Raw genomic sequence first — 17089 nt, forward strand, 5'->3', positions numbered from 1 at the left:
ATGTCTAATGTTTCAGGTGCCAGAGAAGACAGCAGAGATTTTACAGGATGCGGGCTTCAAGTGGGAATATCGTGGAAAAATCAAGGTGAAGGGCAAGCCTCCAATGACAACATACTTTATAATTGCAAACCCTGACCATTCTATACGGGCTAGTCATGTCTCCCTAAACTTTAACCCACGGGATTCCCAATCTGTCCCTGGAGAAGTGACACAAGGAATTAGTTTATTGGCCCCAGGGTCAAGGTCACATGGGGTCAGTTTGCAAACCCAAGGGTCAAAGTTAGGGATATCTGAAGACACTGATAATGAGATTATGTCTAGTCAACTGCAAAATTCCCCAGGGTCAAACAAAGAACTAGTTTGTTCTGTGGATCAAGTTGAGTCGTCAGATGTGCGTGAAAATAAAGAATGCAGTGATATAAGTGCCAATAATAATGGGATGCTGAAAAGTGCTTCTAAAAGAGGAATTGTGAATAAATCATTCGAATCAAATCTTGAACATATAGAGGAAGACATTCATGGAGAGTGTAGAACTTCACTGGCTAGCACTGGTGGCGGAAATGTGGAAAACAAATTGATCAGTCAGCTACAAAATGATTCAAGTAAAAAATATCAAGACACTTCGGATAATACAGGAGAAGTGATAGCTAGAGTGCATTTTGAAAATGAAAAGAATGATTGTTGTGATAAAAATGACTCGACTATTTCTGAAGATAAATGTGCTCATAGTCATGATCATCACCCTGCCGAAGCACATCATTTGACTGAACTTGAAAACTCTGACACAACTGAAAATGAAGTTGTGATGAGAAAACACAGCAATGGTGGCCTGCCGTGTTTACCAAGCTTCAACACAGAGAGATTATCATTAAAAAAGAACTCGATAAAAACAAATACTGGTAGTATAAAACGCAATTCTGGGAATGACTGAATATAATAAACTGGTCGAGGTGATTATAATGTATCACTGTGGAAAAAAGGGGTTCATATTAGCCAATCTGGGTGGCATTCAATAACTACCGTAGATTTAACATAATATTGGAGTAGAGCGAGTGTTTTGATTGGTCTGTACCGGTATTATTAATTAGCCAATACACTATTGGATCATGGAGGCATGTCTAAGGCTGTATAAGAACTTAATTGAATAGTCGGCATCAGCCCAACGACTGGCTGGAACTAGGATGGTTGGCTTGATTGATAACCAAACATGAGTATTCGCGCAGGTGTCAATAGATGACATATTTGTAACTAGTGACATACTTTTCAAAAACACATTTAGTCAACCTGTACAAATATACATCTGGCAAAGTAATACAATTCGAAAGGCTTAGAAGATGGATTTTATATGTGCTGTGTTCACTCTGTGATAATGTCACAATTGTGGCTGCACTTCGGTAAAGTACAATAAAAATAAGAATAGTTAGCATATTGTGGAGAGATTTTATGTTTTTTATTTGGCCTTTTATTTTAACATTTTACTGAAGAGAAAATTGTAAATCTTTGATGTTCAAAATTTCTAGGAAGATTTCATTCATAAAATAGAAATTAAAAAACCTTTTTTATAACTGCTTTATGCATTATTATGCTGTTGAAATTTGATTATCATGTCATTGCTATCGTTTTATGCTTTTGGGGGTTGGGAAGTTGGAGGAATTTGATTAATTGATATGCTATGTTTTACGGGTGCCACAAATCATTTTAATGTAATTCATTTTTACACAAAAATATACGCCTTCATATTTTGTTGTCATTTAAGGTATCTGATACAAAATATAGTGGGTTTTCGATATCTGCCAACCCCACAATTTTGTAACGTTGGTCTCATTTGGGTTTTTTTATATATAGAAAAAGAATAAAAAAAGTTTCTTTGGTCTATGAAGATGGCAAATAATGTCATTTTACATCTGATTTTAACTGTAAGAAAGACCAAATAGACAAACTGTGATTTTGATTATATATTTTTCATATTTATAAAAAAGCCAGTAGTACCCTTAAGAATGATACCAACGTTTTATATGAGGTCAGTTTGCAACAAAAAATATTGGAATTAACCATCATTGGGTATTAGATGTATCAGGGTTTTTTTGTGGGTTGCTTCCCCACATTCATGTATGCATAGAACAAAATATTTGTGTAAAAATTGTCCATTAACCTTTAGTGAACCTACAATACAAAAATACAACAGAATCATATTTGAAGATTTACATTGTAAATGCTTTCTCAATTTGGGTTCAGTTTTCGCTTCTTATTATAATAGGCATTTATTTTGTACAGTACTATAATGGGTTACACCACTGTATTGAAAGTTATAAAAGCCGAACACTATACAGTCGAACCCCATTTGCTCGAACTCCCAGGGACCGTTGAAAATACCTCGAGTCTCGGAAAATTCGAGCCAAGCGGTTATGCTTACATTCAGTATAAAGAAACTGGTTCTTTACATCAGTTTGAGCCATCAAGGAATTGGAGCCAAGCGAGTTTGAGTCAATGGGGTTTGAGTGTAGAAGTAAGCAGACAGACTAAAGATCAATTCTGTTCTTTAAGTTCCATGCCAAAGGAAATATTGCTTAATGTTAGAGATGTGCCAAAGCCTTGTATATGTTGTAGATAGAATATAAGTACAAGCAATCTGTCTTAAGTTCAGGAATCAAAGCAAGGTGAAAGGGAACGTTGTTCTAGTCACTGCAATATTTTGTGTTTCAAAAAAACTGTGTTTGACATTGCTCACTATTACATTTGAGTTACATTTAGCTTACTTCTAGTCTATTTTAAATTTGTTTCTGTTTTGTTAAAATTCTTAAGGCATACATGCCATATCCCCCGGCGGGGGGAAAAATCCCCCGGAATTTCGACCCATCCCCTGGTCCCCTGCCGGGGGATCCATATCCCCTGGAATTTGAAAAAATAAAAAATAAATAAAATTCAAAACTTGCTTATGGTTGACAGTGGAAAGCATCAATAATATTATGAGTGTGAAATTCCATGAAGGACCATGATGACTAAGTCCAAAAATTATTGTAATTTGAGTGTATATCTGTATTTATTCTTATATTATAAATGCAGATATTGCGCAAATTTACGCTGCGTAAAAATCCCCTGGTGTAATATCAAAACACCCTGGAATTCAGACCAAAATCCCCTGGGAAGCCTCTCAGATATATGGCATGTATGCTTAAGGTATCCGACCCACAAGTGTTGTGATGCTTTATAATGTATAGGATTCTGTGCGCGGAATAAGAAAATATAAAACATTTACTAAAATAAATATAACAAAAAAGTTATTTTTACCTTCAAAGATTGCTAAATTTGTCATTCAGATTCTAGTTTCGGTTAAAAATAAAGTAATAACATCAATTGTAATAACTTTATGTATACTGCACTTTTGATATTTTTTTTATACCGTAGTATTTGTAATCAACAAGAAAAAACTGTATCAACATTTGACATTTAGGTTAATTGAGCTATCAGAGAACTTGCTTACTTGTGGGTCTGATTCCTTCAAAGCAAGTTTTATACAATGTTTAATTTTATGCATTCCAGATGGATTATATATATGACTTCAATTTTAATCATGAATTTTTTAAGTCATTCCAGTTCTTCTACTTCTACTTGCCACAACAGTTATAACCTCTGAACCATATAAATTTATTATACTAGTTCTATTTATCAAATGTGTTTTATCAAATATATATATTTTATCATGTTTTATAAATTGCAAGTCATTTTCTTCCATTTTCATACAATTATGATCCTACACGTTGTAATAATAAACTTATCTTTTCTTTATGGCTTATAAAGCTCTGATGGTTCATCTATCTTCGTTTATACATTGAAAGTGTGTATTTTATATTGTCTTACAAATCTAGTCATCATTTTGAAAAGTCTTTTTTTCCTGTGTTCTTTGCTTTGTTAACATCACACAAAATCAGTCTTGCTCTCCGGAGCCAGTGATGCAGTTAAATTATATGGAACATACATTATGTGATATTATTTTTCATACACTGGAATTTATTTAAGTTACGATAGTTGACTGGTCTAATACTTCCTTAAAGGTTATGACACAAATGATAACATTTGTTTGATTTTGAAATACGCTTTTTATGATTTAACAGCAGTAAAACTCAGCTCTCTATTTTTATAATAGTTGTTCAAAGAAATCAAAGAAAATTTACATGAATTAAATAATGTTGTATTTACCGAACTTTAAAAGCAGTGTATATTCCAAGAATTAAAACACAGTGTATTTTGCATGATCTAAGTAACAGTACATTTTCCATGACATTAATAGATGACAGGACACTTTACACGACCTTAAATAACAGCACACTTAATGACCAAGTACACTTAATGACCTAAATAACAGCCCACTTTCCATGACATACTTAACAACACACTTTCCATGAACTAAAAAACAGTTCATTTCTTATGACCTTTAATAACATCACACTTTCCATGACCTAAATAACAGCACACTCTCAATGACCTAAATAACAACACACTTTCCATGACCTAAATAACAGCACACTCTCAATGACCCCAATAACAGCACACTTTCCATGACCTAATTAACAGCAGACTTTCCATGACCTAAATAACAGCACACTTTCCATGACCTAAATAACAGCACACTTTCCATGACTTAAATAACAGCACACTCTCAATGACCTAAATAACAGCACTCTCTCCATGACCTAAATAACAGCACTCTCTCCATGACCTAAATAACAGCACACTTTCCATGACCTAAATAACAGCACATTTTTATGATCTCAAGCTTGCATTTATAATACCTGAGTAAATTCACATTAACAATAACTAATCATAAATGAATGAAAATAGTATCAAATTTATCATGATACTGTTAGTATAACATTTAGCATGAGCAGAATACGAATATCTGTCTATCTACAAATTTCTTGATATAACCATATAACAAATCACATTCACTATTTATATTCTAATAGGTTAGGAATTAAAATCACAAACCCTCAGTCATTTATTCTTTACCCTTTTTGTATTCTTATTACCACTGGGATTTGAGATCTGCTTCATTCATTTTTTTGTACGCACTTTGTATACATGAACCATGTTAATTGCATTTGTGAATATGTACATGTATGTTGAATATCTACTTTTGTTATCAATTGACTTTGTTCCACTTGTTATGTTTCAGAAACTCAGAAATAAATAAAAGAATGAAAATATTACTATGTGTGATTTGTTTCATCCTCAGATTGTGGCATATACCCCTGAACCTGTTGTGTTTCTTTAGAGGTCAGCTCTATAAGATTATTTATACCCAACATGTATTCAACAAATATTTACAAGAAAGGCCTTCGTAAATCCTTGTGGCAAAGACTTTGGCCCACGAAGAGTGCGTTTCAGTAAAACATCATAGAAATTATCCAGCACAAAAAAAACTGTAACAAGAGGCCCAAAAGGGCCTATGCTCTACTGGCATGGCTTTTGTGGTCATATCAATCCAGAGCATGTATGTATGGGTAAAAGGCAACAGACATATAGTTTATGTTTTGTGTTTGGGTTACCTAAAAATGTAGCACGTTCAACATCTGAGCCCAGAAAGTATTGTAAGCAGATTAGTTGCATGAACTATTTTAATATGTGCCAAGTAAAAGTCATCTGACAAAAAAAAATGCTTTCAAAACTGTACTCATAGTAAAAAATTCTGTAGTTTTAAAAGTTAAAAAAAGTTGGTCAAAGTCAAGGGCATCCTAGGACAACATTGATCAATTTGAACAAACATTCACAATCAATAATATTATTGTGCTGAGATGGATGCACGAACACACAAAAAGATTTTCAAACCTTTCCAGATTTATGTTTACCAAACCTGTGAACCCTGGGTGTGGCCAGTAATGACACCAGGTGCATAACTTAAACATTCACAACCAATTTTGTTAAGATGAATGCGCAAACTACAGAACTTAAAGCTAAAAAATGGCCTTTGGGCTTTCAACAAGAACAAGGCAGAGTAATTCACAAAATCAGCTGCAGAAGCAAAAAGCAAATTGTGAATCCTAGACTTGCAAATTGTCTCCCTTAACTCTAGACTTGAATTTACATGTACATGTAAACTTGGCTAAAAATAGAATTCGCTCATGCAGACCTGGCTAAAAATAGAAAGCATTTCTTTGAAACTTTCATGGCCCATAATCTAAGCATTCATGGGCGGATCTGGCTGGTTTTCGAAAGGAACCGAGCTCTAATCTATATCTAGATAATGTACAAGTTTCATCGAGATACAATCAAAACTGAAGACTGTATCGTGTTCACAACCAATTGTTTACACAATAGCATTTTTTTATACTATCAAGGGCCATAATCTAGGCATGCATGGGTGGATCTGGCTGGTTTTCGAAAGGAACCCAGCTCTAATGGATATCTAGATACTGTACAAGTTTCATGAAGATACAATCAAAACTGAAGACTGTATCATGTTCACAAGCAATTGTTTACAGACGCACGAACGCACGGATGCACATACTACATACACATTACCATCGCATAAGCTCTTCTGGCCTTTGGCCAGTAGAGCTAAAAACCACTCAAGGTGTGGTTTAACCTTCCTCACTCTTTTCAATTGTTTAGCTAATGTTTTATTATTAACAAAAAACACTTTGCAAGAAGTGCCACTGCTTAGGTAAGGAGGGCTCTTCTTAAGTCATACGTACCAATCAGGACTTCGCCTTTGCAACTGGCGCCTATACTTACTATTGCTTGCTGGTAAAACAATTGTTATTATTAGAGAAACAGCAATTGCTACTTGTATCCGTGTCAGTGTTATGCTTTATGTGTGTTTCATCTTCCAAGAGTTTGTTTTTTGTAAAATATTAAGCGTGTAGTCTATAACCCGAACACATACAATATGGAATTGACATGTACATGTCAGAGTAGATTAGTGCAGCTTCAGCAGTAACCACACACACAAAATCAAGAAGAAATTTCATGCGAGAGTCATTTAGCCTACCGGTACAAGTCAATAGAGATTTAAAAAACAAATTTTAAAAAATCAACTGCAATGTAGAGATTCTTAACCTACATTGTTTATGTCTTTATGTCTGATCTCACTCTACAGCGTCGGGCCAAAATATCCAAGAAATCAAAGTTTGAAGAAAGATTCGGGACTGAAGTGGTTGAGCAGAATCCACAATATATTTAAGGGTTATATGCCCTTGGCATAACTTGGTTAATAAGTACAGACTACATCCACTAAGTGTTTATGAAGCACCCTTCTGCTCTCATGGAGAACAACATGGGCACACTTCTGTCCTCATGGAGTACAGCATGGGCACACTTCTGTCTTTAAAGAATTAAATGCTCGAGACTGTCAAATATTTCTTTAACATAACATAAAATAAAATTACAAATACACACACACTTCACATGTTTTGCAGTAGAAACCTTATATTATTAGTACTTCGATTAAACATTTAATTCCAAACCTTTTCTGTCAGATTTGTGATGTTCAAGTTCTTCAATGCCCGATATAAAGATGTTGTTGTTACCCTTAGCACTCTGTCCCTTTTGAAACCCTATAGCTGGAACATGCACTCTGCATGTTGGCTTAATGTGGTGAACATTTGTGCCAAGTTTTTTTCCCACAAGAGTTATAGAATGGAAGTGTAAAGGAGATGGATAGTCTTTGGACGTGTACAACAACAAAGTGCCATCTCTTTTAGGGAGTATCAAAAATGTTCGGAGTATCAAAAATGTTCAAGATGTTTTGTAAATAAATTCTGACCTAGTGCAGTATTATCAATAATTCTTAGTGTCTCAATGATTCAAAACTTTGTCATTTGTGAGGTGCAGTCGAAACCAGTTCGCTCAATATCGCTATATTGGCTGGATTTTCTCAGTGGCTTGAACTTGGATTTTATTTACTTTATGTAAGCATTCTCGCTTGGCTCGGTATTTGCCAGGCTCCAAGTACTTTAGCTGGTCCCGGGATATTGAGCCAATGGATTTCCACTGTATCTTGGCATATACTCAACAAAATTTATAAAGAAACACTTATCAAAACATATTTTGTGCGTTTCAGATAGATTTTACGATCTGCCATTATCGTAAATGTACGTTCATAATAACGACCAACTTAACAACAATCATAAAGGCGTTTCAGAAACGTCTCGTATACTCTCCGGTCATACGTAAAAATTAATCGTGATTGTTAAGTTATTGAGTGCATCTTACCGTTAGTAGGTTTACAATCAGAATTAACGATATATCAGGTGCACGTTGCGTCTCTGAAATGGTGTCGATCGGTAATTTTGGTCATTCTACCAAAATCAGTAAACGATTGCCTTTACGATTGTCTCTGAAACACACCTCAGTTGTTTTCAAGGTTCAGATTTCATTAAAACTATTACATACATCCAAAGGTATATGTCGAGTACTTTCATGACCTACATTATTCTCAATCAGCCAGTTAAAAACCTTTCAGTAGGCTTTTGTCAGAAGACATGTTCTTAATAATATCAATGTTTTAGATGTATAAACTATACCTGACCCTTATTTATTTGATTGGGTAAATTTGGATGTATACACAATGACCAAAGCTGGCTTACTGACAACAACATTTTCAAAATGCATCAATATAAACATAACCAACAGAACCGGACAAGCTCCCCTTACTTTTTCACAATTCAGTAGTGCCTTTGTTTTATAAAATGCACAGGACAGGAGATTATTTTTTGTATACATGTACTGGTACTTAAAACAGCCTCAAACCCATAACCACTGAGATGGGTGCGCAAAGCAGCGTTGCCGAGCTAGCTCACTGCTATATGCGTCCACCAAAGGGTCCGAGTCTTCCGGGAAGCATTTCTAAATATTCTAAAGAAATTTTGAATGAAAACCCCAAGAAGTGTCAAGTGTTCCAGTTTTATTTCTGGTGTTCCAGTTTTATTTCTGGTTAACTGCATAACAATGCATCACTATGTGGACCATACTGCCCGTTATTAAGATAAGCTCGTACCCACACGTACAACTGAACATCGTCATTGGGATCAACTCCTTCCATTAATTGAGTTAAATTTTCTCCATCAGTAACAACTGTCTGAATAGCATCATTTTCATCTCGAGACATATCCTGAATTATGACCTCGTATTGCAAAGACGTATAGATCACATTCTTTACTGTCCAGGGTTTTGCCCACCTGATATTTATTGAACACTGGTTGATTTTATTGCTGGAATAATTCCCTAAGTCACAAACTATGTTACAAGACACATTTTTTACTTTCGAAGGATGAACACTTTCAGAAGGCTCAGTGTCATTGTCTGTTAGCTGTTTTCCCTGATCTAAAGCTTCATCTACAAGAGTCACAACATGTTGTACATCAATTTCCGTATCTTGATATATATGAAACAGCCAGGAAGGATCTGTACAGCACAAATGAGAAGGAACTGTTGTCTGTTGCTTAATTATCTCCCTTTGTGACTCTTCAAGGTGAGAGAGACCGCCTATTTCTGAGGGCCAATCAGGATGGCTCCTTGATTTTCTAACATCTGCATTAATCCAAGCTTTGTAGATTAGATTCATGCTTCTGATTCCTGCCAAAGTTTTGTATGGAGTGTAATTGTCAGGAGTTACGGCGTATGGAAATAACTCGATCACAAATGAGTATGGTTTCAAGAACATGCTTAAGATTAATAATGAACCATGCATCCCAATAACTCCTCTTGAATATTGCACATAATTGATCATGTCAGTCAGGGAATAATGATCAAGATCTAATGTCACAACATTGAGACCACAGTCCCTCACTATTGCTAATGATAAGTCCACCTCATTTAAGATTTTCCTGTTTTCTTTTCTGGAGAGTAAGACAACATAATCTGACTGTACATATCTCCTTGAGCTTAAAGATAACTGTTGGTCTAGGTAGGAAACAGTACTTTTGATATGTCCGCCCTGTACATTCATATTTTCTATCGGTCCCTGAGGTTTTGTGAATCCATAATCATACCAGAGGGTTGTAGTTGATAAACCAACAAATATGCTTCTAAAACATGTCAACCCTGAGTTTGCAAAGTCTGATTTAAAATTTAATGCTTTCGAACTGAACGATGAATAAAACTGGTCATTTTCAGAATACTCTTGCTTGTGTTCGTAAATAAACAAACTGACATCAAACGGTGTTATTTCTGAATGTCCAGGCTCAATAAGCTTCAGTGTGTTATGCAAGGGAAGCAAATCGTCATGAAACATGTGCATTAAATTGTCCGGTAGGAATCTCTGAAACATGAGTGTCGTATCATTCACCAAGCTAACAGAGAACCTGCCCAACATATGGCTCGGCAATGATGTCACCGAGATTTGTTTAGCGTTGTGATCAGGCACTGACACAAGACTCACTTCCACTGACCCGTCCTTGAGCTGAACATTTTCTAGAGTACTTAAATGATCATGAAACATCACAAAATCATCATCCAACGAGCTGTAACACAAGTTCTGAAAATGGCAAACTCGATTTTCCTCCTCATAGCATTTGACTGATGAGAAAATCTTCCTTGTCAATGATGAAAAATCTGTTTTCTTTGTATCCTCTCTCTGCACAGTTCTTTTACTGTGATTTTCGTCTGAGCTCTTGTTGACACAATCCCCCTTGTCACCATCCCGTGACCCCGTGCTTGTCTGCTCTCCGTCCCCAACCCCCTCACCCCCAGGGGGCTGGCCGTCTCCACATTTCTTCTTCTCTTGGAGAACTTCTACCTCTTCTTTAAGGGTGTCAACCTGCATCAAATAGATAGCATCCATGATTACATAGTGACTTTAATTTGATAGTAATCTTGATTTTAATAAAAAAAGGGCTGTGTTTTAACCACATTGTTTAAGTCCTTTTATTAAGAATGAAACATAATCTTACCTTTAAAATTCACTTACTTATACATTTCCTTGAATAAAGTCAATGAATGAAATCTAGCATCATAAGACTGTATCAACAACTGTTGTAATATAATTTACCAGTACTTACAATTACCATATATAATATAATAACAACTTGTCATTCTTCGAAATAATTTTAAAATTACAATTTAAGTACTTAACATTACATTTTTGAGTACAATACTGTTACCTGTAAGTTTAGCTGGACAATCTGTTTGACAAGCGTGGCAATAATCGCCATGGAGACCATATGACCCAACATGTGTAGGGACGTCATTCTGCCACGGACACGCTTGTCACAGCCTACAAGGTAATTAATCTTATTAAATCTATGTATATACATGCAAGGGGGATTTCTACCCATATACCTGTAAGGGACGAAAAAGGTCTTAATATTTCCCTCTGAATACAAAACACACTTTCTAGGAATATTATTAACAAAATAATTAGATAACATTGTAAATAAAGATAGATGAAATTAAGCTTTAATTAAAGGACAATGAAAGATTTTATCTTTAAGTTTTAAATAGGACCTTGACCTCTTTACCAATTTAGATTCATTTATTATAAGTTCAAAGGTCTTTGGACTTTGTTTCAATTTGGTGGATTATAAGATGTTAGTGACACACTTTTTTCATATCCAAATAGAATAAAGACAGAGTCACATCAAAAACATGAAAGTGCATACGTGCACATAAAGTGGCCATAATTATTTTTGGACCACTTAACCTTGATATAAAAATGATCTATACAGGGCATTAAGGTCCAGTCTTGGGGCAGGTTCCTGTGCCTTTTTATAAGGCAAAATTTTTGCATTGTTTTCCTTTTATAGGGATATTTTTTATGGTACAACAGTGTATCGTTAATAGAATGATATTCACAATCTAATAAACAATGCAGGAAACATATCTTTACCTAATCCATTTGTAGAAAGAGCAATGGTTGAAGAAAAACTTTGTATACATAATAAGTATGAGGGCAAATAAAAATACATAAGACACTGGACATAAAACATTTGTCAAAACAATCATACAAATACCAAGAAGTCAATGCATAAAGTCTAAAAAAAATTAAGGATCTTTTAAAGAGTATCAGAATTTATATAATAATCAAATATCATGAGACAATGTCAAAAACTGAAAAATGTGTGTGTATTTATTTATACATGTACTTTTTTCCTCTGCCTTCAACGGTGGTCAAAAATAGCACTTGAAAGTCACCAAGCCCTGAACAGGTAAAATGTTTGTAGGGCTTATTTTATTTCTGAATTTCATTAAGCAGAACTTAATTATGCCAAAAAGTGATAATTTCATGTAAGAATTAAGAGATGTTTAAGCTTGGGGAAGGGATTTTAGGTAGAAGGATAGAATATTTATTAATCATAATTCGAGTACACTCCCAACTATTGCAAAAAAAAGCTTTGCCTTCACTGTAGAAATTAGCGGTACATCACAGTGATTAACTGTCCTCAAAAATAGAGACTAACAACATAAAATTAATACAATTTTGAACCGGTACTTTGTAAAAACACATTTCCCTGGCTATCCCCGGTATACCCACAGACCTGGTGGGGCCGTGGTTACAATTGACTGGTGCATCATATAAGTGTAATTTAAAAACAATACACATAAAATAAAGCCATCAGTTGATAAACTGGGAACCTTTATTGTCAAATGAATCTTTCGAACTGATCAATCATTGAAACATTCATAACTATGATTATAGAAACAGTTCACAAACTTAAAATAAAACATTGACCAAACTGTCCCTAATTTCCCTTGGGATTTTGAAAAAATTCACTCTCGCTCCTGTCGTTTGCCATTGTTATGAAATTATTGAGACTATGATATAATTTGAGTACCGAGTTCGCAGGCGGTATTAAAGTGCAAAATTGATTTAAATAAACAAAAATTTAACTCTGTCAGAGTCTCTGAAACGTGAAATAAATTTATATAAGGGTTGGTCGTAATAGTTAAATTGTTTGCAACTAAAAACTCAAATCAGCTGTTAATTATTTAGGACTTCTTAAAAATTAGATTGTTTCTGTGTTTTTGCGTAGAATAAAAACATCTAATTTGAAACGCCTTTTCGCCATTTAAGAGAGCACATCTGCCCTTTTCGCTATTTTATGACCCCTGTGTTTTCGATGTTTCGTTGTTCAAAGTGTTGACGTTTGCTTTTTGCATATTGTTTAGCTTTATACATTTTTGAAAACATTTACATCAACCATTGGTGATTTAGAGATTAATAACTTTTTTTAAAACTGGTATTGCAAAACTATATTTCTAAATATTCAAAACTAGATTTCTAAACATTATACTGGTATATAACGGTTTAGCGATATATTGTGCAGCCCTATTGGTTAGTAATTCTAAATGCCGTCTATGCTTCTTTTTTAAATGATGCTTCCAGGCAACCATCATTAAAAAAAGCCTGGACGGCATTTTAGAATGACTACCCTATTGGTAATCTGACAGAATTGAAATTAAAATTCTGTTAATTAATCAAATCGAATAAAAAACTGAAATGCTGACGTATATATACATATATAATTCAAAGGGATACCTTTTAATCTGCACAAAAATGCTGTGTCAAAGATTTACGTAAAAGAAAACATAATAATCATAAAACTGTCAAATTGTTCAGATCTTTGGTCCGAAATCCGAATTAACATACACTTTTTAGAAACCACTACCGTATGGTACAAATGGTGTCGAGTCAACTCGGCCCAATTACCTTTTCAGCCTGGTCCAAATCGACCTGGTCCTTTTCGGTCTACTTTTGAAAAGAAAGCGTGCCTATGAAATGCCGATTGGTATTGTGTTGCTCACTCCTAATTTATGGATTTTCTAGAGCCGTTAATGTCTTAGATGTGTTAAAGAAAATGCCGAAAACACCTTTGAAATTTTAACATTTGAAACATACTTTTTAACATTGAAAATATATAGAATCACATAGTTTCACAGGATTTATACCGAAGTCAGTATTCGAGTTCAGTATGTATTTTAAATAATAACGCATGCATTAAACGACTGAATTTTTCAGGGATCTTCCCGACCGAGTTAACAGGCAGGCATCTAAGACAAGCGGAGGTTTGGTGTTTGTCTGCCGACCATGCCTGGAGTAGAAGCTACTTAAGTTAATAATTATGTACATAAATATTTTTGAACTGTTAATGTTAAGCACACCCAAAAGCTTGAAAGGTTGAACTGCGCAAACGAAGTGCTTAATCATGTAAATATTAAGTCCCTCGGGGTCTGAAATGTCTGGCATTTTTGGCGTAAAATCCGACGGCGGCCACTTAATTCGTTCAAAACTATACAGCAAGGAGCATCGAACACGATAGGTTCCGTCCGTAAAGTTTATGTCAATGTGGAAATGGTTGCTTCAACTGAAACGAATCTAATCTAACCATTGAGACACTTGTTGTATACGGTTTGTTTGACCTGTACCGACATGTGGTCATCTTCCTCAGCCATATGTTATCTGGTCCTCTACTATTAGTAAAAACCCACTTCGATGTATACTTTTGCCATTCTTGTTTGTTTCAACGAGAATCCTACACGTATTTGTCGGTAGGATGTAAACAATAACAATCAATAAATACATGTTCAAGAAAAAAAAAATCAGTATATAAATCATCAGCAATAAATGTTATCGCTGCCAAATAAAAGAACTCGAGTGGCGAACCACGCCTTTAACCTTCTTATATACCACAACACGAAAACCTCGTGCATTCCCACCAATATCCTTCCGCCAACCGTTTCACAAATCGTCTTTTTCTAAAAAGAGAAACTATTTATGTTCATGTTGAATGAAAATCGGGAATGGCTATATACTTTCTACGTTTATATTTAATGCTTGGATCCGCTTTATGCGGACTACAAAAACATTACTACATGTAATACAAATACGTATTTAAATCACGTGATACAATGGAAAACAGCTACACATTCAAAACAACAACAACAAAACATGTATTATAAACATAAAGTTATACATATTATATCATATATAGCAAGAAATATTTGTAAAATCAACTATCGATATGTTTGCAGTAATTAGTTTATATTACTTTATTATTATACCAATATACATGTAAAGTAATTAAACAATGTTTACATAAAGTGAAATGTTCAATATATTTGATGCAGATAGACTAAAAAATAAAATTGACAATACACGGCCTGTCCTAATGTGCACAATTGTACTAGTCGACGCATCCACTCGAGTAATACAATTTAATGATTCCAGAAAAAAGAGAAATCACGAAAAAATACATTTTGCTTCAAAACAATTGCATATTGAAATTACTGTATAATAAATACATATATACATGTGATTACTAGTATAACAGCGATGTGTTTACTGCGATTTAACTAATAATAAACAATTAAGTTAATAACTATATGCCATTCTACGAGTACCTAAACATATTACCACTAACTGGTTGCTATGACAAAATATACAAAGTAGGTGTAATTTAACCATACAGTTTCTTTCTTATGTTCATACAATAAGCATATTGATGAGCATGTACATGTATATAATACAGATATTATAACGATTATACAATCCCATTGCACCTGTTTAAATAACTTGACGAAAACGAAATGCAAGCGAATGAATGTGCTATATGTTGTATGGTTTGAGTTTTTAACAGTACGCCAAACTGAACATCAACTAGGGTATTTTTAACAGGATCTTTATATTGATGCTAAAACTGTGTTAACAATCACCATTCCTTGAAAAATGTTTTATTATTTTATGACAAAAGATACTTTGTTTTTGAATATGTTCCTTGTTTTCGCTATAAAAGAGTTCTCCTAATTTAAAGAATGGTATTAATTGTAGTCCAGAAAGTTATGAAGAAAAAAATCCGTGAATGCATTTGAATATATTTGTCACACCTCGGCCTTTACTGGAAAGCCAGGAGGAGAAGGTTTCAACTTTTCAACTTATATTTCATAAGTGCTTTAAGTCCCGCTCTTCACAAGAAACAATATCAGGCAATATATAAACATTCAATGTCCACAGTACGTTATGCAACAGCAAACGGCTATATAAAATAGAATGAATAAGCAGAAGAGAACAATGAAACAAATAAACATGTAATCCAGAATTAAAGATTATTTACATATGCATATTAGATAGCAACTTTATTTGTTACAGTCATATGTTTCACTACTGTCTATACATTATCTCTGTTTATCATTAAATTAAAGTATAACCATTTTCTTCTGGCATTATGTACACACGTGATTATTCAAATGTAGTAAATTATTATTCCTGCACATTTACAAAGCAAAATACATTTATACTGTGCATAATTGATCCGACCATTGACAAAAAAGTATGAAAAGTGATCAAAAGTATCATTTTGAATATGTATAATTCTGTAACCATATACATTTTACTTATTTTATATGAAAATATTACTATAAGTTATGAATGCATGCATTAGTATGATTGTATAACAATACATATTATTGTTGTCTATAAAAAAATGATTAAAGACGTAGATATAATAACAAATAATGTTATGGAATCATCTAATTAAGTTTGTAAATTAGCTTCATTACTTGAATATATTCTTTCTTATCGATCATTCGAGCCCATTCAGCAGCGGTGTACTGTTTGATGCCTATTTCTCTGTAGACCATGTCATTTGGCGTTGACGATTTTAGCTTTAAATTATATTCATAAAACTTCATTTGGACCCTTTCTAAGACATCCATCGTTTCTTTTTGTTCAAAAGCATTGACTCCTATTTAGAAAATAGGATTTTTAATCGTTGTTCTTTGTCTTGTTTCGTGATTTTTGTTTTTTCCGTATTTATTTTTTTAATTTCCACGTGTTACAATATGTCTTCATTTTAACACGGACCGCAATATGTCTCCATTTTAACACGGACCGAAATATGGCTTCATTGACTGAAAGATTTCTCCATTTTAACACGGACTGAAATATGTCTTCATTTTAATACGGGCCGTAATTTGTCTTCATTTTTAACACGAACCTTTAAACTATCCGTGATTTTAAGCATCTAATGCGTTTCGTTATTCTTCAGCACTATCACTAAATATAACAATACATATGTCATTTGCACATATTAATATAAAGATTTTACGATTAATCTTAGCCCGTCTACTGCACTCTCATGTGTTATTCCATTTATAC

The 17089-nt window shown here is 34.0% G+C and overlaps 2 protein-coding genes across 7 annotated transcripts in view; one reads left to right on the forward strand and one right to left on the reverse strand.

Moving 5' to 3' along the window:
* LOC128243159 (adenylate cyclase type 2-like) overlaps window positions 1-5207 on the forward strand; it is a 65965-nt gene extending 60758 nt beyond the window's left edge. For all 5 annotated transcript variants that reach the window (XM_052960735.1, XM_052960734.1, XM_052960736.1 and 2 more), the window contains one exon: window positions 17-5207. In XM_052960735.1, coding sequence (XP_052816695.1) covers window positions 17-931 — 915 coding nt within the window. In that variant the 3' untranslated portion in view covers window positions 932-5207. The remainder of the gene's footprint in view (window positions 1-16) is intronic.
* Window positions 5208-8551: 3344 nt separating this feature from the next.
* LOC128243504 (protein O-linked-mannose beta-1,4-N-acetylglucosaminyltransferase 2-like) lies at window positions 8552-13592 on the reverse strand. Of its 2 annotated transcripts, XM_052961303.1 has the most exons (4): window positions 13568-13592; window positions 13475-13502; window positions 11100-11212; window positions 8552-10756 (listed from the first exon to the last, which is right to left on the reverse strand). In XM_052961303.1, the coding sequence occupies exons 3-4, from the start codon at window positions 11184-11186 to the stop codon at window positions 8933-8935; spliced, it is 1911 nt and encodes a 636-aa protein (XP_052817263.1). In that variant the 5' UTR covers window positions 11187-11212; window positions 13475-13502; window positions 13568-13592; the 3' UTR covers window positions 8552-8932. The 2 variants fall into 2 exon arrangements, with proteins under 2 accessions (XP_052817263.1, XP_052817264.1); XM_052961304.1 differs by lacking the exon at window positions 13568-13592 and having other exon boundaries at window positions 8553-10756; window positions 13475-13565.
* Between the last annotated feature and the right edge of the window lie 3497 nt (window positions 13593-17089).

The sequence above is a fragment of the Mya arenaria genome, chromosome 8 (assembly GCF_026914265.1).
Source record: "Mya arenaria isolate MELC-2E11 chromosome 8, ASM2691426v1".
Classification (NCBI taxonomy): domain Eukaryota; kingdom Metazoa; phylum Mollusca; class Bivalvia; order Myida; family Myidae; genus Mya; species Mya arenaria.